This window comes from Puma concolor, chromosome E4 (assembly GCF_028749965.1).
Source record: "Puma concolor isolate L17-30 chromosome E4, mPumCon1.1.hap2, whole genome shotgun sequence".
Lineage (NCBI taxonomy): Eukaryota > Metazoa > Chordata > Mammalia > Carnivora > Felidae > Puma > Puma concolor.
This window is the reverse complement of record NC_141683.1, coordinates 57,866,090-57,893,403: the sequence shown is the minus strand read 5'-3', so window position 1 is coordinate 57,893,403 and position 27,314 is coordinate 57,866,090. Positions and strand designations below refer to the sequence as shown.

At 35.4% G+C, this 27,314-nt stretch overlaps 1 protein-coding gene across 2 annotated transcripts in view; it reads right to left on the bottom strand.

Annotated features, from left to right (window-relative positions):
- Positions 1-27,314, bottom strand: part of KIFAP3 (kinesin associated protein 3) — a 177,274-nt gene that overhangs the window by 81,869 nt on the left and 68,091 nt on the right. For both annotated transcript variants that reach the window (XM_086693965.1, XM_025926270.2), the window contains one exon: positions 16,019-16,181. In XM_086693965.1, the coding sequence (XP_086550091.1) occupies positions 16,019-16,181 (163 nt within the window). The remainder of the gene's footprint in view (positions 1-16,018; positions 16,182-27,314) is intronic.

The following is a 27,314-nucleotide window of genomic DNA, read 5'->3' as shown; positions in this document are numbered from 1 at the left end:
CTCAGTATGAGCAGACAGCCTTAGTTTAAACTTGAATTTGAGGAGATCATTTTTAAGACTACAACTATACTGGACAGTCTCCTTTTTAGAATAGATTTGTTCACAGTATAAAGATTTGAGATGAACAGATAAAAACCAAGAGCTTTTAATCATGAGCTGAAGGGGGAACATTACAGAATGTAGGTTACAATGATCAGTATGAAAACAAGTGTAACAATAGTCTTGTGATACAGGGTTTCATGGATAAATGATTTTTGTGTCCAATGACTTGATATAAAAACTATAAAAAACTGAAATTGTAAAGCTACCAGTAAGCTCAACAGCTCAGTCACATTAAGACATATTCACTAAGTACTCTAAAATCAAATACTTTTGATGCATTTTCATTCATTTTAGGTACAACCGCACATTCTGCCATATAGTTCATTTTTCAAATATTTGCAACATATTTTAATTATTTTATTACCTGGTCTATAGTGGCCTTTTATTATGTCTAAAGCATACTATAACAACTTATAATACACCCTACAAAATGTGCACTCTTGTGGTACCAACGATAGGGACCGAAATAAAGCCCTTAACAATGACTGCTTTCTAGCCTACAGGTCCACACCATTGACTTAATGTGCTTCGGTCAGCTTTTACCTTGTAGAAATGGAGACACCCCAGGCAATATTCACACACAGAGTATTGGAACCAGCTGGTGATAGAAGAATCCTAAGAAAAAAGGCTTCTTGATTTAATTGGGAAAACAGGAGGAAGCATAAATTTTACTGCCATTAATAACTTCAAGCAATCTTGATATGACTCTACCTCACCCTGACGGCTAAACATGTGCTTTTTGTTAAAGTGTTTGCCACATCTGACCCCTATTGTTTGCTCACTTGATCAGGTAAGAAAATGTAGGTTTATTTATAGGATAAATGAGGCCTATTAAAATTGAGAAACAGTGCAGTAGTCTATGAGGAGCTGCATACTGAAACAGATGTGTGAAATTCCATAACAGTTTTGTAATAAACAGGCCAAATGAAGTTATTTTAAAAAGTCTACTTTAAGTTTCTTAAACCATCATAAAGGCAACCTAGTTTTTAAAAACTGGAAAACACCTCCTAATTAGAAAACATTATTCTGACAATTTCCCACCAATTTTTATTTTTTTTTTTTTTTTTTTAAATTTTTTTTTTTTCAACGTTTATTTATTTTTGGGACAGAGAGAGACAGAGCATGAACGGGGGAGGGGCAGAGAGAGAGGGAGACACAGAATCGGAAACAGGCTCCAGGCTCCGAGCCATCAGCCCAGAGCCTGACGCGGGGCTCGAACTCACGGACCGCGAGATCGTGACCTGGCTGAAGTCGGACGCTTAACCGACTGCGCCACCCAGGCGCCCCTCCCACCAATTTTTAATAAACAGGCCAAAAAAATGTCGTGTACTACATATTACTCTCTCCACAAAATAAAGACGTGCTTTATTTCTTAATTTTAGGATCCTTTTGATAAAATAAAAATTAAGCCATTAATTATAATGAAAAATAATATTATGGGGGACTTTCAAAGGTGTTCAGAACCTAACTGTTTCAATTTTCTTTTAAGGACATATGACAGAATGGTCAAAAGAAATAACCCTTAATTTTTAAGTGATCAAAGTTTAGAGTCCAACAGTCTCTGCTCTGGTGATCTCCCACAATAAGGGAAATCAGACTTGTCCCAACCGGAAGAAATCAAACATTTATCACTTAACTCTTGACCTGGTCTGACTTGCTACACGCTGATAAAATCTTTCTACAGCCTTGGAAAATGCCCTGAAACCCAGATTACCTAATGTAATCTAGACCAAGATGAATCAGGTGCCATTCCTACTCTCAAAACCATTCTGGGTCTACTCACAGAATGCAGAAACATTTATATCCATTTAGAACACCTTGGAAACCCTAATTTATCTTGCAGTGAAGACAATATGGTCCAGCAATGCTGTGACTGAAATTTGGGTCCTTTTTGAAATGATTCATGTGGAACTGTGAAACAGGCGTGACGATGTGCTACTGAATCTCAGAATCCTAATTTTCCTGCCATAACCAATAAAATTAGTTTCAGCACAAACCAGTCATGTAAATTAGCATGCTCACAACTTTCAAATTTGGAAGAGTCAAAAGTTATACAGCTAGAAATTTAAATCAAGATTTAAATTACAGACCAAACTTTCACACTAGTTGTATGCAGTGCTATACATGTATCAATGACCTGATGCCTCTGGTGATTAAAGGGCAACTTGAAAAAGATGTCTGGGCTAGTTAACTTTTTTAGTTAACTTGCACAGAGATTCATAAATCACATGTGAATGTGCCTAATGCAAGTTAAGCACATGATGAATATTTATTGAGTGTGAGTTCGATCTTTAGCTATTACTATACTACTATATATATATTGAAAAGCTACCAACATCTCTAGGTAACACTACGAATTCCTCAGTTTTTTTAGGAAGCATTCTCCTGTCTGCTCATAAATGAACTAAAGAAGTATCCCTAGGCAGGGTAATTTGTGATGCTGGATTCAACATTTGGGTTTTGGCTTGTTTTTTTATTTTGTTTATTTTGTTTGCTTTTTGGTGGTTTTAAAAAGTTTCCATTTTAATTCCAGTTAGTTAAGGTACAGTGTTACATTAGTTTTAGGTCTACAATATAATGATTCAATACTTCCATACATCACCCTGTGCTCATCAGGACAAGTGCCCTCCTTAATCCCCATCACCTATTTCGCCCATCCCCCCACCCCCTTCCCTCTGATAATCATCAGTTGGATCTCTACAGTTGAGTTTGTTTCTTGATGTGTCTCTTAATTTTTCCTTTTGCTTGTTTGTCTTGTTTCTTAAATTCCACATATGAGTGAAATCATATGGTATTTGTCTTTCTCTGACTGAATTATTTCGCTTAATATTATTATTATACTCTCTAGTTCCATCCATGTTGTTGCAAATGGCAAGATTTCATTCTTTTTTATGGTTGGAAAATATTCCACTGTGTGTGTGTGTGTGTGTGTGTGTGTGTGTGTGGTGTTTGTATATGTGTGTATATCTTCTTTATCCATTCATCAATCAATGGACACTTGGACTGCTTCTGTATCTCAGCTATTGTAAATAATGCTGCTATAAACATAGAGGTGCATGTATGGGCTTTTGAATACTTTAAAAGAACAGCATGCTAATCTAAGATCAAACCTGTCTTTTCATCTATTTGAATAGTGCTTCTCAAACTCCTTGTGGTTTAGGGTCAAGTTTTTATTTTTCCTCCCATGTGTCAGAGACCAACACTTTTATAAATTATACTGAAAACAAAATTAAAGAAAATATATGCAACACAGAAGTTCAAAAAATGTACTGTACTCAGCAGACATAATATTATATACATAAGTTGCTGTAAATTGTCTAAACTCTGATTCTTAATTTCTGGATTTACTCATTTCAGACAAGTAAAAAACAGTTTATGAATGTGCATTGGTTGGTGGACCATACTTTGAGTTATCACTGTATTAGAAGATTCCTGCCTTGAATCACAAAATTCACTGAAGATATCTGTACCATATAAGTGAAATCCAAGTGCTATTTCAAGGTTTACAACAAACCCCCTATAACCAGGCATAGAATAGTCAAAACTATGAGGTAAGAAGACTTTTTACTGTGTTCATCTTTTTTCATTTAGGGACCATTAACCCTCAAACCTTCCCTTCCTTTTCTTCCACCTTATCATAACTAACGTTTGTATAAGGCCTTTTAGTTATGAAATAAATAGATATCAATTCTCTCATCAGAGTTGCAAAACAATCCCGTGGGATGGATTTTCTAAACAGGACAAAAGGCTCACACCTATTGACTTGCCTAATGTCACCCAACCAATAAGGGGTGAAGGGAAGGAAGGAGACTCAAGCTCAGTTCTTTTAATGGTCATTCCTTTCATGTGCTCCTTTCATACATTAATCCATCCAACCACCTACCAGATATTTTCTGAGAACTTACAATGTGCTAGACATTGTTGTAGGCACTGGAAATGTAGGAGTGAATGAGACTGATACAAATCCATATTTTCATGCAGCTTATAGTCTTTGGGACCCAATGGGAATGGTGGTGATAGTGGGTGTGTGGTGAAGACAATAAACAAGATAATTACATGAAAGATAGATCATGTGGTGATTAAGTGCTATGAATAAAAATAAAAGGAAAAAGAGAATAACCTGAGAGCAAAGCCCTTTCATGAGGGAATGAACTGTGCAAACAACTAGAAAAGGACATGCTAGGCAGAAGGAACAGGAAGTGTCAAAGTCATGAGGTAGGTGTGTCATTACTGGGTTCAAGGAATAGCACGGAGGCCAATGAGTTTTCAGCAGAAAGAACAAAAACAAGAGTACTAGAAGATGTAGTTACAGAGGTAAGGAGCTGACAGAGAACATATAAATGCTTGTAGGCCATTGTTAGGACTTTGGTTCTTCTCTGGATAGGAAGTCATTGAAGATTTCTGAGCAGAGAAATGACACGATTTAACTCAAATTTTAACGTGATCACTCTGCGTGCTGTGTTAAGGAGAGAATGTGGGGCAAGGGTAGAAGCACAAAGACGAGTTAGGATGCTACCGTATTAAGCCAGAAAAGAGAAGATGGGGCTGGCAACAGGGTGGTAGCAGCTATGTTTTGAAGACAGAGCTGACTGCCCAGACAGACTGGATGGAGGGTAAGAGGGAAAAAGAGAAATTAAGGAGAACTTCCCCAGTTTTGGCTGGTTAATTACAAAGTTTCCATTTTATGGAGAGAGAAAAGACTGAAAACAGTGGAAATGATCTATCTTTGTTTATATTGGGGAGTCGTCCATATAGGCAGAGTATTTAAACAGAATGGATGAAGTCACCAAGGGAGCAAGTATAGATGGAGAAAAATTCTATGGACTAAGCCCTGGAAGGTGTTCTAATGTTTAGAGACGGGGGAGATAAGGTAGAAGCAGAAAAGGAGACTGAGAAGGACTGGGTACTTAGGGGAAAAACCAGAAGAGTACTGTGTCCTGGAAAATCAATGAAAAAAGAAGAGGAGAGAAACTACCAAATGTTCACTACTGATGGAGTACTAGGAGTGCTGGGAATTGACCACTGGATTTGGCAACGTAGAGGTCACTGGAACTTGGCCACAGTGATGCCGTGGGGGTGTGTGTATGTGAAAGTCCAACTGGAAAAGATTAAAAAGTGTAGAACAGTGAGGGAGGGGGGAATTGAGAGTGGATAGAGAAGAGAGGAGAAAGAGGGAGTGGGATGCAAAGAGCACAGAGCAGACAAGAAGAGATATGAATGCATGCAAAAAGAGAGAAACTGGGAGATGGGAAATGACCGCAATTCTTGAGGCATTCTGCAATAATGGGAAGAAGAGAAATGGGATGGTAGTCGAAAGATGAAAGAGTGAAGTGAGAGTAAAGAAGAATATTAAGATGGAAGAAATAGTAGCATATTTATATGTCGATGGGAATGATCTTCCAGAGAGGGAAAAATTAATGCAAGGGAGGAGAACTGCTGGAGCAAGAACCTTGAGTAGGTGACAGGGAATGGGATGGAGAGGGAATGTTGGTCGATGATGAGATTAGGAGCAAGTTCATCCAGAATAATGTGAGGGAAGCCAAGTACAGACAGAGGTAGGAGGGTAAGTGTGGCAACAGGAACTCATGGAAGTTTTTCTGACTGCTCCTATCGTGAAATAGGAACAGAACAAGGTAATGAGCCTAGGATGAACATGAGGTGTTGGATTTATGAGAAGGTATAGGAATGAAACTCTCACTTAGGAGAGTGGGAGGACCAGATAAAGAAGAAAATGTAGTATGACTGCTGGGCAGCATGAAAAGTCTAGTATTGGTTAATTATCCAGAATGTACTGTATGCTGTTGTCCCTCTGTGCTCAGGGTCTTCCTTTTCCACTCTCCTACATCATGTCATACATTCCCCACCCTTCTTCACAAAGCACCAAAGAAAGTGATAAAAATGATTCTAAGATGTGAGTGGCTGAACACTCAAAATGTCTAAAGGGCAAGGCAAGAAATATAATGAAACGTCTACGAGAAAGTAAGGTTTATCTCAGGGGAATAGGAGAGTTTGGATCATGCCTAGAAATCCAAAGATAAAATTAAGAGACGATATTTTGGTAAAGCCGAACATGTCTTCTAGCTGGATTTAAGCTGCTAATTTGAGACTCCTGGTGTATTATTACAATCAGGAATGTATGCATTTAACAGGAATTAAAAGCTTTAAAGGAATGCTCTAATTCACTGGTCTTCAAGGTGCAGCCTGAGGATCCCTAAAGGGGATCCTCAAAGTCACACCATTTTTATAACAATACTAATATATTACTTTCCTTTTTAAAATTCACATTCTCTCATAAGAGGCTAAGACATATACGAAATATGATACCACGACAGAGTGTTGAGGGAGCTAGGAGAGCCAGCTGTTGTCTATTAAGCCTGACTTTAAAGAAATTTGCAAAATGAAAAAAAAAAAAAAGAAATTTGAGAAATATAAAATTATGCTACTCTTGTCACTAATTTTTGTCTTGTTTTGGAAAGAGTTTTCATAACATATTTATGTTAAAGTGTAGCAACTTCGTTATTTTAAGATGAATATTTAATTTTTTTTCTCAATTATGAATATAGTAAATATCTCTAGATATAATCTCTAATAAACAGAAGTGCTTTGGAGGTCCTTAATAATTTTTAAGAGTGAAAAGAGTCCTGAGACCAAAGTTTGAAAACTGATGCTCTGTAACCACTGAATTCCTACAGTCTCCTGATAAACAGGGAAAACTTACAAAACAGCAGAGAAACTGTGGGAAGTGAGGATTGCCTATAATTTATAGGTAGCTATCTAATCTGTTTAACCACTAGGCTGGCTATGACTATTCCATTTTTGTTTTAACAAACACAAAATTTCATATATGTAGGATGAGACCTACACATTTTATGTGTGTGTTTATTCCCTTGAGTTTAAGTCCCTTTGAAAATCAAGTTAAAAATTGAAAAGCTGACAGGAAAACTTGGAACATTACTCACTTTAAAATACATATCAATATCATTCAAAAAGGAAAAAGAATACTGTAAATAAACTCAAAATTGTTCAAAAGAGTTTACCAGTGAAATACAGTTTTTTTTTTTAATATTGATTATGCATTCTGTAATAAAGTATCTCTCCCATTATGTGATGTTTAAAGCTTTCTGTACAAACTATTTCATGATGAACTAGGTGGGCTCTCCCAAAGAATGCACTTCACTTGGGGACTCATGCTTGCTCCTTTACTTAACATCATCCCCAAGCACATCAAGCAGTACTTATTAGCTTATGAATCATCAGAGCCAGAGCAACTGACAGGTGCAAAAACATTTGTCTGGTGCATCAGATGAAAAGCTAGGAACATTTAGTTTTCAAGTCACTTTTGAAACACTATCAGTGCATTCTCCAGGAAACTGAAGAACACACTATGACGAAGCATTTCCTTGCCAACTCCCCACCCAGGATATTCTGACATAAGGAAGCACTCTTGAGACACGTCAAGGTCAAATGGCTTAAGAACTTATGACAGAGAATTTTTTTTTATAATGATTTGATTCTTAGATGAGCCAAAAATCTCTAAACATTTAAAAAAAATTAACTCTATATCATAAAAAACCTGACTGAACTAACAATTGGCTAAATAAAGCCAAACTTTCTAGGTCCAATTCAATTTGCATATGATCACATTTGTGGAAACCCCCGGCTATGACAGGTCTCCCAGATGGTAATATGAAGTTTCTACGCCTAAGAAATTATGTGTCAAGCATGGGAATGAATAACACTGAAAAGATTTTATAACTGATACTGAAATAGTAAGCAGAGGTAAGTTTAGAGTCCTTTATGAAATCTTAGGAAAGTAACATTATCAAAAATGAAGTAAGAATGGAATAATTTTGGTGGCATTTAAAAAAACACAAAGGGATACTTAGATACAAGGGTTTTCATGGATCCAAACAAAAATTTTGAAACATTTTTAACCATCAGGCTGGCTGTGACTAGTCCATTTTTGTTTTAACAAATGCAAAAATTCATATATGTAGGATGAGACCTACACATTTTATAAGGTTTATTCCCTTGAGGGAACTTCTATGCCTAGCAAAGGATCAAAACTATTCAAACAAATCAATTTCAGGAAAAGTGGAGAAAGAAAATTTTAAATAATGATTTCTAAAATTCTTTATTAATCCATTTTTTGTGTCCCTGATGTCAAAAGAAAAGCTAAATTCAAAATCCCTAAATGAAATGCTTTATATGACAATATTTTAAACTAATTTTTGGTTTTACTGAGTAACATTTCACTCAGCCTCACATGGCGAAACAGATGAGCTATAACAAAACCTCTCTGCCTTTAAAAGTAAGTCAGATCACAAAATCTTCCCCAATTACATTTTTTTTCTCAGTTATTCAGCAATTCTGACAACAGCAGGGGTCGCAATGTACTAGTTAAATGTTTCAGGATGCAAGAGAAGGGGATTAAATGTTCATATAGCACAGCTTTATTAGAGCCTGAAAGATTCATGATTCATTGTACTCTAGTTAAAATAATCTATCATTAAATACAAAAAGATTTTTCAGTTATGGGGTCCCCAAATAATAGTAAAGAAAACCTGCTTAAAATTTGATAGCATTTCCAGTTGAAACAGCATCCCTTAAAAATCACTTCTGAAAAGTTCTCCACATGTGTAGCCCTACAAAAGTGGCTTTACATTTTTTGCATCTTTTAAAAAATAAACAATTTCTATACATAAAATAGGTAACTCTTTAATTCAGTCCTCTATCAACCTGAACTGAGTTTCCTTCTAATAAAAAACCAACCTGACCACTCATGTTCTACTCTATGCTCTTTAATTCCTTCTCCGTGATTGCAATGAAGAAAATGTACTCCAAATTCTTCAAATACTGGATTTACAAAAGGTTTTTTCCATTAAAAAAAATTTCAATTCCATGGAATCACTCCCATCACTACTTGCCAAGAATAACCTAGAAGAATTTAGATAATCTACTGTTCAACACACAAAAAATCCAGCAGAGACAGTGATTAAGATTTCTGAACATTTGATGGGAAAGAAATCTAATCACTTTCCCATAGTTCAATGTTTTCCAAATGAATGTCAAATCAATCAGAACACAAAATTAATATAAATCATAAGGAGAATAAACAATGAACAGAAAATAAATAGAAAATACAGTTCACTGCACACAGAAATGGTAAATACTGCTTTGTGAACATTTTTAAAAATTACGTATGTTAAAATCTGTAATAGATGTAAGAAGTAAAATGTAATGTATATAAATATACACATATGGATATATACACATGCATATATATATCACATACACATGTGAGTATTAGGTTGTAGTGTAAACTATACTATAGATTGGGGTAAAGATGTTTGAAAGTCATTGTTCTATACTAATTATATCCTATCCCTTTAAAATCTATGCTCTGTGTAATGCTTCCTTACTACAATTTCTATATAATTGTAGTGGCCAAAGACCAGAGATATTAAATATATCACTGAATTGCTCAATTGAGAAATTTAGTTTATTGTGTTAGGAGTTAATGATTTATTTTTCCACACAAGTAACATATACATTAACAAGTATAAAAATGACTATTCTATTATTAATAGCTTATCAGCAAATCATTTATACACTCAATGCAATTTCTTTGGATACAGCAGAGAGAACAAGCAAAATAGGTTTCTTCACAGTTAAAAGAAATGTTACAAAGTATGCAATAAACCTTACTAAGAGGAGTGTGTTACTGGGAAGAGAACCCTTTGGGCATTCATTTGGAATTCATTTTTAACAAAGTATACACTTCAAATAAGCTCAGTTGTCAGTTCCCAAGACCACAAGAGATTAGAAATATATCATTAGAGAGAGGAAAATTGCTGCTATAGAATTGCTTCTGGAACAGAAGAAATGAGAAGTGACAGCTAAAAATAAGAGGGGAAAACAGAAAACCTGTACATAAAACATTTAAATACATGGAATTCTGAGGCCATTTAGTAAGGGGAAATAGTTGAGCACAGTAATATTTACATTCCTGTATAATAAATTATCTTGACTCAATGATTAAAAAAACTCATATAGCAGGTGAACGCAGGTACTCTGGTTCCAAAGCCCATCGTACTAACCACCATACTATACTTCTCAATAAAAATTTAAATGACGTTTATGGTATTAAAAGTACATTTAAGAAAACATTTATGAAAAGAAACATGTAATCAATTTTAAAGAACTTTATATAAAATGATTAAATACCCTTAATGTTATAAGCTGAGAAAACTTTCTCATCAGAAAGACCCATTCCTTGGATATCTATAGTTTGTATTCTATATAATTTCCTAACACTGTACTCTTATTTAACCTTTCCTTATTAACATGCATTATTATCTATATACTGAAGATGAGAAAATGGACACATAGGTTAAATAATTTACACAGTATCACATAGTTAATAACAGATGAAGCCAATATTCAAAGTCATATAGTATGGCTCCAGAATTCTAGCTTTTAATTAATGTGCTCTGTGGTACTATAGTAGTTAGATACACTACATATGGTAGTATTGCTATAATGTCTCAGGATGTATTTTTTTAACAGATTCTGGTAATCCTGGAAACTCAGCTAAAATAAAATTCATAAGTGCCTGGCTGGCTCAGTCAGCACAGAATGTGACTCCTGATCTCAGGATTCTGAGTTTGAGCCTCAACATATGCACAGAGATTACTTAAAGATAAAAATCTGGGGCGCCTGGGTGGCTCAGTCAGTTAAGTGTCCAACTTTGGCTCAGGTCATGATCTCACAGTTCGTGAGTTCGAGCCCCACATCAGGCTCTGTGCTGACAGCTCAGAGCCTGGAGCCTACTTTGAATTCAGTGTCTCCCTCTATCTCTGCCTCTCTCTCTCTCTCTCTCTCTCTCTCTCTCAAAAATAAGCATTAAAAAATAAAAAAGAAAAATAAAAATCTGAAAAAATAAGTAAAAGAAAATTCGGAAAAACTGGAAAATACCTTTCAGGATTGTTAGGTTGCTAACGCACCAATATTCTAGTCCTAATCCTTCCAAACATTTGCCAACCCTTTAAAGTTTGGCATGGCCATGTGACTTGCTGTTATCACTGCCAAGTGTAAGCAAAAATTATATTTGTCAGTTCAGAGTGGAAGTCTTCAAGAGAAGTTTACAACTCTGCCTTTTCTCTTTCTCTCTTCCCTGGTGCCATGGTGACCCAGAGATTCTGTTAGTCTTGGTCTCTGATGGTGACACGGACCAACACTTTCTACTCACTTATTATGGATATATAATATGAGGAAGAAGTAAATCTTTGATGTGTCTTAAGGTACTGGGATCTTAAGGTTGTTTATTAATAATCATAGCCTTGTCTTCCACTAATACAGTTGACAGGTTTTTCGTGGGAAGTGATGAATAAAAGGGCCATTTTTGGACGATGATAAATACAAACAATTATAAAGTTTACAAAATGGTTATGTTCTAAAAACTCATACTGAAGTCAGTTATTTGGAATTTGAAATGCTTTTTTTCCCCATAGGCTCACCTTATAAAAGGCCCACAGAAGCTTATTTAACCCATAATTTAAATGAAAAAGTAGAAAACAACAGTGTCTTTAAAATAATTAAAAGAATGTATGATACGTAAACAGATGTAAACCTGTATATTCTAAATACTTATAGGCATTCTGAAGCATTTTACAGAAGCTGAAGTCACTGTTCTCTAGTATATTTTAATTTCTCTTCAATATGTACATTTTCTCCCTTTCCTTGATCCTGGAATATCAGTAGATATTCTCTTTTGTTTACTATGTATGATTGCCATTGCTTCCATGGCTTGTAAGTAGAGAATGAAAAGGTGGAACTAAACAAAGTTATTAAGCAAAAGATACATGAACATTTGAAAAGAAAGAAATTGCTTAGGTTAAAATTCAATAACTTGTGAGCAGTGAACAAAAAGGGAAGAAAAGATGGGACATAATCTTTACCTAAAGAGGAAGGATTTTAGAGCCTACTTATTAGTCCTCAGATAGATCAAAGTTGTCATGAGTTTACAAAGTATACTGATTCCCCATATGGCAAAAAAGTTGAGCTGTACCCAAATTTCTGTACACTTTTAACAATTATTCAAATCACAACACCATTCCATATATTTTTCAATTTGTTCTCCCAGAAAATTTTTGTGGCTGTTCTTGTGAGGATTTAACTATCAACCTATTTTATTTATCATACAAAGGTAAGCCAAGAAGTTATGAAGGTAAGCTACCCATAAGCATCTCAACAAAATCATTCTGCTTTTAATCTGTTTTTACAGATAACAGAGGTAGAAATTTTTCAGATCTTCTACTTCTACCTATGTAATGCAAGATTTGAATAATACTAGCTTTTTACTTTCCTTGGTGTAGTAAAATCCTATGCCTTAGGAATTCATGATATTTCAAAGAAAATAACGAAGTAACAACACTTTGAAAGAATAACTCAAACAAGGTAAACACTTTTCAGTTGCTCTTCCTACTCAAAACCTCATCTCTGAAGCATGAAGAGTCCTAGATCATCATGGCTTCTCAGTAACGGCCTAAACTTGATATACTTTTTATGTATTTGTCAAAAAATAAACACATTTCTCTGGCTGTTATGTCTCCTTTGGTGGTTTCCTCTTCCCACTTTTCTTCTATGAGGTAAGTGTTCCTTTTTTAACCCTCACCCCTCCGGACCTATAGACCTATGCTTCTACTTGTCTCCAAAATGTCTCACACTGAATCTATTGCTAGCTTCCTCAAACTACTTCCCTCACACTTCTCTTTTTCTGTCCCTGGCACTAGACTTCTAACAGTCATGGGGTATGGATTCTTCCTATCATCACCTACATTCAAAAAGTAAGCATGTCACATTAAGTCTACCTGTAATATGTATTTCTTTTGCCTCACATCTGACATACTACCTCTTTCCTAGTCCATGTTTTCTGTACTTCTGGTCTTGCTGTTACAATAGACTATTATGCTCTTCTGCAGACTCTAGTTCTAGTCCATCCAATAGAATAATGTCAGATTAATTTCTCTAGAGCAGTACTCTGTGACCCAACTAGTTTAAAAACCTGCAATGATTCCCACCATCAGCTAAATTCAGTATAACTTATTAGCATAGTCTTAACCTTCATAATACCACATAAGAACATAAACCCCATTTATTTTCAAAGTTATCTCCTACTATCTTCTTAGTTATTGTTCCTCACACTGGCTTAGCACCATCTATGCCTTAGGTAATGTTGGTCACTTTACCTGAAATACTTTCTACAGCCTTTATTCTTCTTCCTTTATAAACATCACCTTGGTTAAAGTCAACGTGCATCTCAAATGGCATTTTGCCAATGAAGGACCAGTAAGGAAACATTCTCTCTTTTGAATTTCAACATATCCATAGACTGAAAAATATTTTCCTATAGTGCTTAACACTGGGTTTTGCCATAGTAGATCTTCAACATTTTACTGCATTGAAATTGAATCAAACCGCACACATCCCAGGAGAGTAAAAATAAATAAGCTACCTAGTTTGTCAATAAAGACCTAATACCTATTTGAAGGTATTTGTATTCAGATCAAGGTAAGTCAGCAACACTTATAGAATGTCCACTTTAAGTAATGATGATGATGGTGATGATGGTAAAAAAATGATCTATAGCTAATATTTATTAAGAAGATACTATGTGTCAAGTACTATTTTAAGCACTCCGTAATACAATACCCCATTTAAGCTTCAAAAGAACTTTAAGTTGATTATAATTATTATCCCCATCTTAGAGATGGACAAAAACTGGGTCAGAGTTTGGGTACCTTGCCCAACACAACATAGTTAGAAGACAGCCATAATTCTAATAAGACAATCTGACTCCAGAAATTGAGCTCTAGAAGAGATGAAAGAAATTATTTTATTAAATGCTATATCTCATATCACAAAATTTACTATTTGTTAATAAAATATAGACTGCGTATCCTGTTCGTAATTTCCCCCAAATCTCTCTTAAATCATTTGTTTCATAAAAGTAGGTCACTAAATACAGAATAAACCAAATAGCCAATAGGCAAATAGCCTATTGCCAATAGCAATAGTCCTTCAGGACAAGAAATATAACTTACTCATCTGCATACACTGAGAATCTAACCTAATATCTGATACATAATTCTGCTAGATTCATGCTAGATAAAGGATTACATGAATTAAATTCAAAGTGCCATCAATTTTACTTTTCAAGTTTTCCTGTTTCCTTGTTAAGCAATTTTTGAAAGTGCTTCTCAACAGAGTTCCTTCTACACTGTATAATAAAAGTCCTATGCAATATTTGTGGACTGGTCAAAAGGCCAAATGTTCTTGGACTGACTGGTGAAAGGTTTTCCTATTCTGAGAAAAGGATTAAGAAATAAGTTTCCTGAAAACTTCCTTTATTTTAAGGGGAGTTGCAGAATTGGATTTTCTACTTAATCATGGTCTACTTAATATACTACACAGTGTAGTTTAATGTAGTAGTTAAGAAATCCAACTTTGGCAACAGACACCACTGAGGTTGCATGTGGGCTGTGCCTTTTTTTTTTTTTTTAATTTTTTTTTTCAACATTTATTTATTTTTGGGACAGAGAGAGACAGAGCATGAACGGGGGAGGGGCAGAGAGAGAGGGAGACACAGAATCGGAAACAGGCTCCAGGCTCCGAGCCATCAGCCCAGAGCCCGATGCGGGTCTCGAACTCACGGACCGCGAGATTGTGACCTGGCTGAAGTCGGATGCTTAACCGACTGCGCCACCCAGGCGCCCCATGGGCTGTGCCTTTTATCAGTTGTGTAGATGTGAGTAAAGATCTCAGGGATTCCACGAGATAATGTAAAGAAAGCACAAAACAAAATGACTGGCACAGTAAACATTCAATATAAATGTTATTGCTAGTATTATAAAGAAAATAATGATATCAGTGAGAGACTAGATTCATAGATATTAGACAGCTAAGAATAAACTTAATTTTAAATCATTCTCTTCTATTACACTACTAGTGGTTAACAGTTAAAAAAATATTTGAAAACAAGGAGAAAGCTCCAAAAAAAAAAAAAAAAAAAAAAAAAAAAATGAAACCGCAGTGCTGAACAAAGGAACGGAGTCTTAAAAGATGGGTAAGAATTGTACTTTCTGGTTAAAAAACACAATGGCATTCCAGGTAGAGAAAAAAAGCAGGTGGACAAGTACTTAGGTATAAAGAGCTTGTTTAGAGAACTGTATAGTTCAGTATAATATATGTTCAATATATGTTATATGTGCAGTATAAACATAATAAAGTTATCTGTTGGGGAGTAGCAAGTACCTATGAAGACAGACATTGAACAGATCATAAAGGACTTTTTAATCCTCTTCCAAGAAGCCTTATGTGTGAGCATTAAGAGTTAATTATTCAATCCATCTTTGCTATATAGTTATCTTGCTAACAGTTAAAAGAAAACAATGTATTATTAACTAAATGTGCCAATGCAATATTTTCTAACCCATGCTATTAAAAAAATGCCCTTTTCAACTTAATGACAAAAAGGCTCCCCAAATTTGTGTATTCAAAAGCAATATTTTAACATTATGGCAGAATGCAAGAATTAAATGATACCTGCTTTTAAAAATACTATTAAAGAGAAAGTAATTTTTCCTTCTTGCTTTCTTGGTAGTACTTTTATCTTTTCACTTTCACATGGGCAAATGAAGTCAGAGTTAAACGTTTCTATTCCTTCATTCTATAGCACCATGGAAATCCTGGCTCACATCATTTTTCATTCATTCTGCTTATTTTTAGTATTGAGTTCCCAATCAAAGAACATATACAGAATGATTTTTGCTCAGCAGACTTCAACACAGAGCTCAATTTTCCAATGGTGTTGGAAATTCCAAGCAACCCCATCATTAGATTTTAAAAGACATACCTAGGAGGGCAGTGAGTTTGGGAAGCAGTCCAACTTGTACCATCTTATTCCTCAGTCCTGTGTCAAAGGATAAGTTGAGTAAAAGTCGTAGGGTGATATTCAGCAGATCTTCATGTTCACAGGGTATCATTTTTACCAGTTTTTCAACAATATCCATTTCCACCTATGTAATACAATAATACAAATGCAGTGAGGTTCAGTTGTACAATACGACAAAAAAGATTGCAAATAATTATTTTTTTACCCTTAGGTATATCTATTTTATAATTATGTGTTAATCTGTTTACTCATTTTAATCTATAAACTTTTGTAAAATCACACTTCTGAGGAGAAAACACATATTTCTACATTATCCCATCCTTCCTTAAGAGTGTCAACTGAAGCCAAATTACACTGAGACTTTGAAAACACATTCTTGAATGTCACCTACAAAGTGCCAGGCCCTGTGCTAGATCAAACAAGATCATGTCTTAGCCTTTAAGGATTCCACAGTCTAAAAACAGAGCAGACAAACAGAACAAATAATTAAAATACAATGTAATAGGGGTGCCTGGGTGGCTTTAGTCGCTTAAGCGTCTGACTCTTGACCTTGGCTCAGGTCATGATCTCAGGGTCGTGAGACAAGCCCCAATCAGGCTCCGCGCTGGGCATAAAGCCTGCTTGAGATTCTCTTTCTCCCTCTCTCTCTCTGTACCTCCCCCTCTTGTAAGTACATGTGCACACGCTGTTTCTAAAGAAACAAACAAAAACAAAAACCAATATAATAAAAATGGAATGCATGAAGTCTTCTTGAAGCAACATGGAAAGAATACCAAGCTATCTAGAAGAGTAGAAAAGACTTCAAATTAGGAATAAAGTTTTTAAAACTGTCTAATAACTTAGTCTCTGGTTAAGAAAGGCAATGGAGATCCAGGTAGAAAAGCTAGTGGCTAGACACTTAGGCATAAAATAGCTTATTTGGGGCACTGCAAGTGCTTTGGTATGGACATAGTATAAAATATAAGTTGGGGAATGGCAGGAGCCTATTAAATAGATGTTGAACAAATCACAAAAAACTTTTAGTGCTAAGAAGAATGCTTTGAATAATTTTAAGTCCAGAGGGTGATGTGGTCAGACTAGTAGCATAAAGATCAATATATAAATACATACATACATATATACACATATGCATACACAGAATAGGACACAAACAAATGAGTAAGGGACATCATATAAGGATAGTCTGCAATAGCTAGAGATCGAAAGCAGGCACTTAAGAATATCTTGCAGTAGACAAGTGAGAGGTGATTGGAGTCTGAATCAAAGAAAGGACAACGAGGTTGAAGAGGAAATAATTTGAGAGATGTTTAGGAGATATGGTCAAAGCATCTGAATGAGAAGTGAAGTAGAAGCACTGAAGATGACTTTCAGGTTTGTGTCCTGGTCAATGTGACGGGGGTCCCCAAGAGTACCCCAACGCTCAGTAATTTGCTGAAGGACTCACAGGACTCAGCATGCAGTCACCTTGACAGTGACTGTCATTTTTTATTATGAAAGGAGGCAAAGCAAAATCATAAAAGGGAAAAGGCACATGGAGGCAAAGTCCAGAGGTGTAAATTTCCTAGAATCCTCTCCCCACACAGTCATCCAGGATGTGCTTCAATATTGAAATGAGGCTAAAACTCAGTGCCCAAGGTTTTTATTGGGGGCTGGTCACACAGGAACCCTATGCCAGCACAAACTAAAATTCTAGATTCCCAGAAGGAAAGCAGGTCTTTAGCAAAAACCACATTGCTTGTGCAAACAGTTTAGGCACAGTAAAAGACCCTTATCAGTTAGGGAACAGTGGAAACACGCCTGAAATCCAAGTTCCCAGATGCCAGCCACGGGTCAGCCTTGTGCGAAGGCCTATCTAAGGAGAGCAATCCCAAGCCCTTTTCTGCACAGTCAATAAGGAGAACGTGGGTTCATTAACTAAGATCTGTAAACTGAAAAGTGGGTATAGGGCAAAGAGGACAAAAAAAAAAAAATTTATTTTTGTCATGTTTAATTTGACCTGGTAGTCATCTGATATCTGAAAATCTTATAAAACTCAGGAGAGAAGGGGCACTTGGGTGACTCAGTAGTTTGAGCTTCCAACTTCTGCTCAGGTCATGATCTTGCGGTTCGGGAGTTCAGACCCACAATGTCCGGCTTGCTGCCATCAGCAGGGAGCCTGCTTAGGATCCTCCGTCCCCCTCCCTCTCTGCCCCTCTCCCACTTGTGCTCTCTCTCTCAAAAACAAATAAACCTTAAAAAAAACAAAAAACAAAAAACAAAACCTCAGGAGAGAAGCTGGTCTACGAGTAACAGTGGAAACTCCAGGTTGGGGTCAGCAAACTATGGCTAGTTTGCTGAACTAGCTAAAGAGCTAAAAATGGTTTTGACTTTTATATTTTTAAATGGTTGAACATAAATCAAATGAATAATATGTCATGACACATGAAAATGTTTAGAATTCAAATTTCAGTCTTTGTAAAAAAAGTTTTATTAGAGCGCACTCACACTCATTTGTTTACAGACTATGACTGCTATCATGCTACAACAGCAGAGAGGAGAAGCTGCAACAGAGACCACATGAACCAAAAATAAATACATCAAATGAGGACTAAAATATTGACTACCTGGCCATTTACAGAAGTTTGCTCACCCTCATTCTAGGTGATCATAAAACTGTTTCGAGAGAAGCCTGCTTTACAGTGAGAACTCATAGAAAACAGAACTTTTTTGGTAACATAAGCCCCATATTCACTTTTCTTTTTAAATTTTTTTTTAACATTTATTTATTTTTGAGACAGAGAGAGAGCATGAACAGGGGAGGGTCAGAGAAAGAGGGAGACACAGAATCTGAAACAAGCTCCAGGCTCTGAGCTGTCAGCACAGAGCCTGACGCGGGACTCGAACCCATGGACCGCGAGATCATGACCTGAGCCGAAGTCAGACGCTTAACTGACTGAGCCACCCAGGCGCCCCAATATTCACTTTTCTTTTTTTTTTTTTTTTAATTTTTTTTTTCAACGTTTATTTATTTTTGGGACAGAGAGAGACAGAGCATGAACGGGGGAGGGGCAGAGAGAGAGGGAGACACAGAATCGGAAACAGGCTCCAGGCTCTGAGCCATCAGCCCAGAGCCCGACGCGGGGCTCGAACTCACGGACCGCGAGATCGTGACCTGGCTGAAGTCGGACGCTTAACCGACTGCGCCACCCAGGCGCCCCTCAATATTCACTTTTCTTAAGGTAGCAATCAAAACAAGTTGGCTATAAAAATATCTCACACCTCTGTCACAAAGCAACGGCTAAAAAGGAGAGAAATTATTAAATAATTACATGTTTCTTTGATCATTACCGAAAAACTTATGAGTAATGTTGCTCTACTTTTCTTGTATTAGAAAACTAAAGCATTTATTTGCCTTGCCATACCTTTACTGCAATCTTTCACTGACCTCATAAAAGTCACATTGCTAACTGAGCCCTCAATATACCTTTTTCCCTCTCATTCCATGCTAAGCGGTGAACACTGGTTTTCTTAAAAAATACTAAATTGACAAACCAACAATGATTTTTCCTTCAGACCTCTATCTTCACTCCACAGCCACACTGTAATCCTATCTAGAGCTCTTCACTAAAAAGTACAAATCCATCTCCAAAGACTCTAATTTTGGTTCTCCCTTTCTCCTAGTTTAATCTTCTGAGTAGGCCAGGTAAATATTTTGTTACCTTCCTACAATTTCCATAGAGGTCAGTGAAAAAGATTTGTCAAATTTATACAGAACCATAATTCTATCACTAGCTTCACTGATTACAGTAAATAACAACTTTTTAAGCTTCATTTATTCATTTAACAAATATTTTTTAACTTAAGTCCCAGTTACGTATTGGTGAACAAGGGAGAAATGATACCTGTCTTCATGGAGCTTATATTCTAGAAGGAGTGAAATAAAGAAATTATTATACAGTTACTTAAGAAGATTTAAACAAAAGCCAGTACCATGAAAAAATATGAGTGGATCTGATATAATCTCAATGTGAAGAGTTGTCAAAGAAGGCTTCTCTAAGGAAAAATAATCTCCTGGATGAACAGAAGTTATCTAAAGGTAACTGAAGAGGCAGAGGAAAGAGTGGCCTAGATGGAAAAAAAATAGCATGTGCAAAGGCCTTGGGGTGATATGGAAGATTCAGTATTCAAGGAACTCTTTAAAAACTATCCTTCTGATTACAAAGTGGAAAATGTATTGGAAGGAGGCAAGAATAGAAATAGGGAGATTAATTAAAATGCTATGGAAGTAGTCAAGTAGAAGCATAGTGATTAAGAAAAATAGGCAGAACTATGTGTCTGGCCCTGTGCTGGACAGGGTGGGAGATACAAAAGTGAATAAAAAGTATATCCCATCTTCTGAAAAAGAAAAAAGAAAAAAGGCAGAACTTCAAACTTACTTTTAGGATATAAAAATCTGGACAAGATGTGGTTCCCACCCTAACTGGAAGAAAATTCCAGATATAAAATCATAACTTAAAAAAAACACAAAAAACATTGGGGTGCCTGGGTGGTTCAGTCGGTTAAGTGTCCGACCGGCTCAGGTCATGATCTCACGGTCCGTGAGTTCCAGCCCCGCATCGGGCTCTGTGCTGACAGCTCAGAGCCTGGAGCCTGTTTCAGATTCTGTGTCTCCCTCTCTCTGACCCTCCCCCATTCATGCTCTGTCTCTGTCTCAAAAATAAACATTTAAAAAACAAAACAAAAGAAAACAAAAGAAAACAAAACAAAACATCAAAGAGCTGAGGTTCCAAGGAAATCAACTGGCCTGAAATATAAGGAAGGTAGGTACCCTGAAGGAGAGAAGGGCCATGAGCGCTGGTTTATATACACAGGGTGGTTCACTGGAAAAAAACAGAGTTGCCGCAGAACTGGGAGAGAAGATTGCATGGAAGATTTTAAATAAATTGTGAAGAAGCCTGACTATAGAAATGTGACGCTGCAGATGCTCAGGGTGTTTGCAACCACTCGCAAGGTCTTTTCTGGGACCTGATCGGAAGGTCACAAGAAAAACTGGGGACAGAACAGGACATGGAAGAAAACTTCCCCCTTAGTCGAGGGGGCCTCAGGGAGGGGAACGGCTGCCATTAGGGAAGAGGCATAAAATGCTGCCCAGATCTTTTCCTCCTATTTCCCCTAAAAAACAAAAGACTTAATTAAGCTTCTTGGGTAAATACGACAAAACCTGTCACATCCAAAACACAGGTAAAGACTCACAGCAGCTGGGGGAAAGAAACGGTTCTTTGCTGTTCTTTTCCGTTCCTCTGTTTCCAGAGGAGAGGTGTTGACGGGATGACTGCGGAAGCCCACTGCTGACAAGTATAACTATGGGCATGGGACCAGCCTAAGACTGCCTGAAGGCTAAATCAGAACAACAAAAAAATCTCCTCTTTCCTCCTCTCTGAACCCGGCACCATATTAGCAAAAGCCAAGTAACAAGTAATAGCAGTACATTGCTGAGAGAGTGTTAAAATGAAGTGAGAGGTCCTCTTTGAGGCACAGACACACTGGGAAAGTCTGAAGTGGAGGGTGAACATGAACACTGAGAAAAACCCTCTGGCAACCAATACCCCATACCAAAGACAACATAATGCTACATGGGTGTGAGCCCATAAGACGTGGAAGGTAACTCCTGACAAGAATGACTAAAGGCTTAGAAAATAAAGTCTGCCTATTTCCAGACATAAATAATATTTATCTCAATCTGTACTAATCAACACATGGTGTCTAGGTTTCAATAAAAAATTATGATACATGAAGAGCAAGAAAATATCCCACTGAAGGCAGTGAATAGAACCAGACTTAGATATGACCTGTATAATTATCAGAGAATTTAAAATCATATCAGAGAATTATTATTTAGTAATAATTGAACATGATTAATATGTTAAAGGCTCTACTGGAAAAAATGGGTAATATGAGTGAACAGAGAATTTTGAAGAAAAAGATACTAAAAGAATTAAATGGAAATGTTAAATACACACACACATACACACACAATACAGAGATGAAGAAAACCTTCATGGGCTCAAAAGCAGATGTGATATAGCTAATGACAGAATAAGTAAGCCTGGAGGTAGATTAATAGAAATCTTCCAAATTGAACTAAAATTTTTTTTTAATTTTAAAAATAAAAAGAATAAAACAACAACACAGTATCAAAGAGCCATGAGACAATATCATATGGATTAACAGGTATAACTGAAATCTGGCAGAAGAGACACAGAAAGGGACAGAAGCAATACTTGAAGAGATAATGGCCAAGGATTTTCTAAAAACAAGGAAAGAATCAAACCACACATACAAGCTCAGAAAATCCCAAGTAGAATACAGCACACACACAGACACACACAGACACACACAGACACACACACACACACACACACACACGTGCCTAGAGAGATATATGTTCAAACTGTTGAAAAGCAAAGATAAAATCTTGGAGGCAGGTAGAAAATAAAAGACTCATTACATATAGAAGACAAAAGATAAGAATTACCTCACACTTCGTGTCAAAAACTATGAAAGCCAGAAAATAATGAAGTGATATTTATAAAGTATGTCAACCTAGAATTTTCAATTCAGTGAAAATATATTCCCCAAATCAAACCAAAAGCTGGCTATCTGAAAATATCAATAATACTGACAAACCACTAACTTACAAAAAAAGAGACAGAGAAAGAGAAAAGAAACAAATTACCAGTATCAGTAATGAAATGAGGAATAATCACATCACACCTTTGGACTTTAAAAACGTAAGAAGGAAAAAGTACAAAAACTTGTTTGCCCATACATTTGACAACGTAGATGAAATGGATACATTCCTTGAAAGATTAAAACTACAAAGCTACCACTCAAAAAGAAATAAATAACATTAATAGTTTTTTTAATATTTAGATTGAAATGATACCAATTCTACACCAACCCTTCCAGAAAAATTAAAAACAGAATGCTCCCCCAACTCATTCTATAAGAACACTGTTATTCTAATAGCAAAAGCAGACCAAGTCATCATAAGAAAACTATAAACTAGTATTCCCTCATAAACACATACACAAAAATCCTCAACAATATATTACCTAATCAAATCTAACAATATATAAAAAGATAATATATCGTGACCAAGTGGTGTTTCTCCTCGGAATGCAAGACTGTCTCAATATCTAAAGTCAATTAACACAATTCACTGTATCAACAGTCTAAAGAAGAAAAACCATGTGATCATCTCAACTGATGTAGAAAAGACACTTAACAAAATCCAACATCCATTCCTGATAAAGTCTCAGCAAACCAGAAATAGAATAGAACTTAAGTAAACTGATACAGTATCTACAAAAAAACCTACTTAATATCATATTTAATAGTAAAAGAATTGCTTTCTGCCTAAGATCAGTAAAAAGAAAGGGGTATCCACTTACAGCATTCCTTTTTAACATCATACTAGAGGACCTAACCAGTACAATGAAAGAAACAAAGAAAGAAAAAAAGAAAGAAAGAAAGAAAGAAAGAAAGAAAGAAAGAAAGAAAGAAAGAACATGCAGATTAGAATTAAATAAACATTTGTTTATAGATAACATAATTGTCTACTTAGCAAATCTCCAAGAATCTACAAAGAGCCATTATAATTAAAAAACTGAATTCAGCAAGGTCATAAGACACAAGGAAAATTCACAAAAGTCAAATGTAACTTCTGTATGCTATCCGTCAATAACAGGAAACCATTTATTTTTTAAAAACTACTATAGCTGGGTGCCTGTGTGGCTCAGTCATTGAGTTGTCTGACTCTTGATTTCAGCTCAGGTCATGATCCTGGGATCATGGGATTGAGCCCCATGTCAGGCTCCACACTCAGCATAAAGCCTACTTAAGATTCTCTCTCTCCCTCTGCCCCTGTCTCCCGCTTATGCTCTCTCTCCCTAAAATAAAAAACAAAACAAAAAAACCCCTATTATTTCTAGTGGCAAAACACTTAGGTATAAATCTAACAAAATATGTGCAAAATATATGTGCTATAAGCCATAAAATGATGGAAGAGATCAAGAAGTTTCTAAATAAATGGAGAGCTATACCATACTCATGGAGGAAAATCCAGTATGGTTAATATATTGAATCCTGCCGATAGAGTTAATGCAATCCCAGTCAAGATTCCAGGATTTTTTATTTTTATTTTTTTAAGAAATAGACTAGTTGATTCTAAATGTATATAGAAAGGTAAACAACATGAAATAGCCAGAATACTTTGAAAGAGAATAATAACATTTGAGGGCTTATACTATCTGATTTTAAGACTTACTATAAAGCTACAGTAATAAAGACAAAGATATATCAGTGAAAGCACAGACAGGTAGATAAATTAAATACGAGAGAGTACGAAAATAAAACCACACATATATAGCCTGTTCTGATTTTCAACAGAAGTACAAAAGCAATTGCAAAGACAATTATGTGGAGAATGGACAGGTTTTTCAACAAATGGGGGTGGAACAACTGGACACCTACATTCAAACATGAATCTTGATCCATACCTTGTACCACATATAAAATTAACTAAAAATGGATATCCTAAACTAAAACAAAAATAACATAAATCTTACAAAATTTCTCAGAGAAAACAGGGAAAACTTTTTGGGATCCTGAGTTAAGCAAATATTTCTTAGGTACAACACCAAAATGCAATCTATTAAAAACACTTTTTGATATACTGGACCTCATGACAAAACCTTCTGCTTTATGAAAAGACAAGTCATAGAAAAGGAGAAAATACTTACAAGACATAATAACTGTTAAAAGACCTATTCAAAATTTAAAAATATTTTAAAAAACCTCTCAAACTTAGTAAGAAAATAAGAAATCTAAGGAATATATACCCTTTCTCTTGTTCCTATTAAAATCATACTCTAATATTTCTTATTCCCTTTTTGTTATATTGTATTTATTTAGTAAATAGGCAAAGTCAATTTAAATCATTAATTGAAAGACTTTTTTAAGTAAATTAAATTTCCTTTAAAATATATTAACCCTAAAAAGGTCAGTATTAGTTCACAACAACAGTAAAATGAACACTTTATTTAGACATATAATACATCCTCAAAAATAGAGCAACAATTCCTCCTCTCCACCCCTTTTAAATAAAATTGCCACAGGCTTCATCTGTTACTAATTAAATCAAGTTAATATATTTCTTTTGAAATAAGAACATTACACAATGGTTGTTATAGCAAACCTAATAAAGTAATGAGAGTTTTAAAAAATTAATTTGCATTTCCATTGCAAAAAATGGAATGTGAAGTATGTACCATGTGGTCCAATCAGATGGTTAAACACTAGACATAGCCTTCTAATCATGTGTTTTTGATTGATAAAAGCCCAATCCCACAAGCTAAATTTAATAATTATCTCAATATGCAATGCCCTTTCAAATCTATGTCTATAAAATGGAATTTATAATTAATTAGTACTTTTACTAAATGTTTTATATAAAGTGACAGTTTATTAACAATCTATCAGCAAATTTATTTCAGCCAATTCTTTTTCAGTGTTCCTAGAGGCCAACATTTAAAAGTTGCTGATACTTAATCTTTGCCAAAAATATCTTTTTAAAAAACATAAAGATTTTTTGTTTTGTTTTGCCCTGGGAGCAGAGAGAAAGAGTAGGAAGCCAAATACCCACAGATGTTTCTTTGAGCAAATTCCTTAACCTCTCTGATTTTCTGCTAATTTATCTGCAAAATTAGCTAGATCTAGACATAGATGTAAGGTCTAGTCAAGCTCTGAAAATCCTGATTCTACCAATGCCTTTAAATAAAATGTACTTCTTCCACGGTGAAAGATGAAATGCATGCCATCTATGGTAAAAATCTGGCTAATTGCATCATTTTTATGACCTTGGAAAAATGACCTTTTCTGAACCTCAGTTTTTCCTCCTCAATAAAAAGTGAGATTTGATGAGACAATTTATATGGGATCTTCCAAATCTATGACCTTACCAGAAAATTATTTTTAATAATAATTTTGAGATCACTTTTGATAGAATGAACACATAAAAAGTTTATTTCCTAAATACAAATCTAACCAAAATGTAGTAGATACATGCTGATGGCAAATTAATTTGAATTTTGCAAACGTACTAAAGGTGAACTTAATCTAAACACAAAAATGGAAGAATTATTTCAACTTGTAGCAAGAGAAAGCAATTATTTACCTACACTCTACTCAAGAGTGTATATATCACCGTCTCATCATATTCTTCTTTAAAATAATATCAATGAAAACAAAAAACATATTTTTTATTAATCTAAGTAAATTCAATCTTAATATCAGGCATACAGTGATCATCAATAATTATATACTAATGATGAAAATGACAGATACTAAATATCTGTGGTTAAAATAAAATTTCATGTATTTCAAGTATCAGAATTCAAGGCACTTATTAAATCTGATGTATCAGTCTCAGGTTTTCAAAGAGCACACTGTGCCATTCAATAAGCATAAGGTACTTCCTAAAGAAGTACTTTTTAACTTCAAAAGAAGGAAAAAACAGGCAGAAATACTGTATATTTAGACTATCTGAAAGAGAATCTACTTATACCAATAATACACAGTCATATAATGACTTGTATTGGCATATACTTCTAAAATGGTCCTCAATACAGTTAAGGCCAATGATCTAATGACTCCACATCTAGGAATCTATCCTAAGAAATTAATCAGAAATATAGACAATGATGCACGTACAAATGTGTCCACTCAAGTGTTTTTTAAAATAGCTATAACCGGGGCGCCTGGGTGGCGCAGTCGGTTAAGCGTCCGACTTCAGCCAGGTCACGATCTCGCGGTCCGGGAGTTCGAGCCCCGCGTCAGGCTCTGGGCTGATGGCTCGGAGCCTGGAGCCTGTTTCCGATTCTGTGTCTCCCTCTCTCTCTGCCCCTCCCCCGTTCATGCTCTGTCTCTCTCTGTCCCAAAAATAAATAAATGTTGAAAAAAAAAATTAAAAAAAAAAAATAAAATAAAAAAAAATAAAATAGCTATAATTATAAACAACTTAAATATCTGAAAACAAGTTCTGGTTAATATAATATCTATACAGTGTAACACTGTGCTTACAAAGCTTTTTTAATGATGTGGGAAAAAAGCAGATAATTTCTACTCTACTTTTACATTATTTCTGAATTGTGTATACTTTTCAGAAGGGGAAATACTATATAATCAACTTGTATTTCTGAAAGATCACCCATCAACA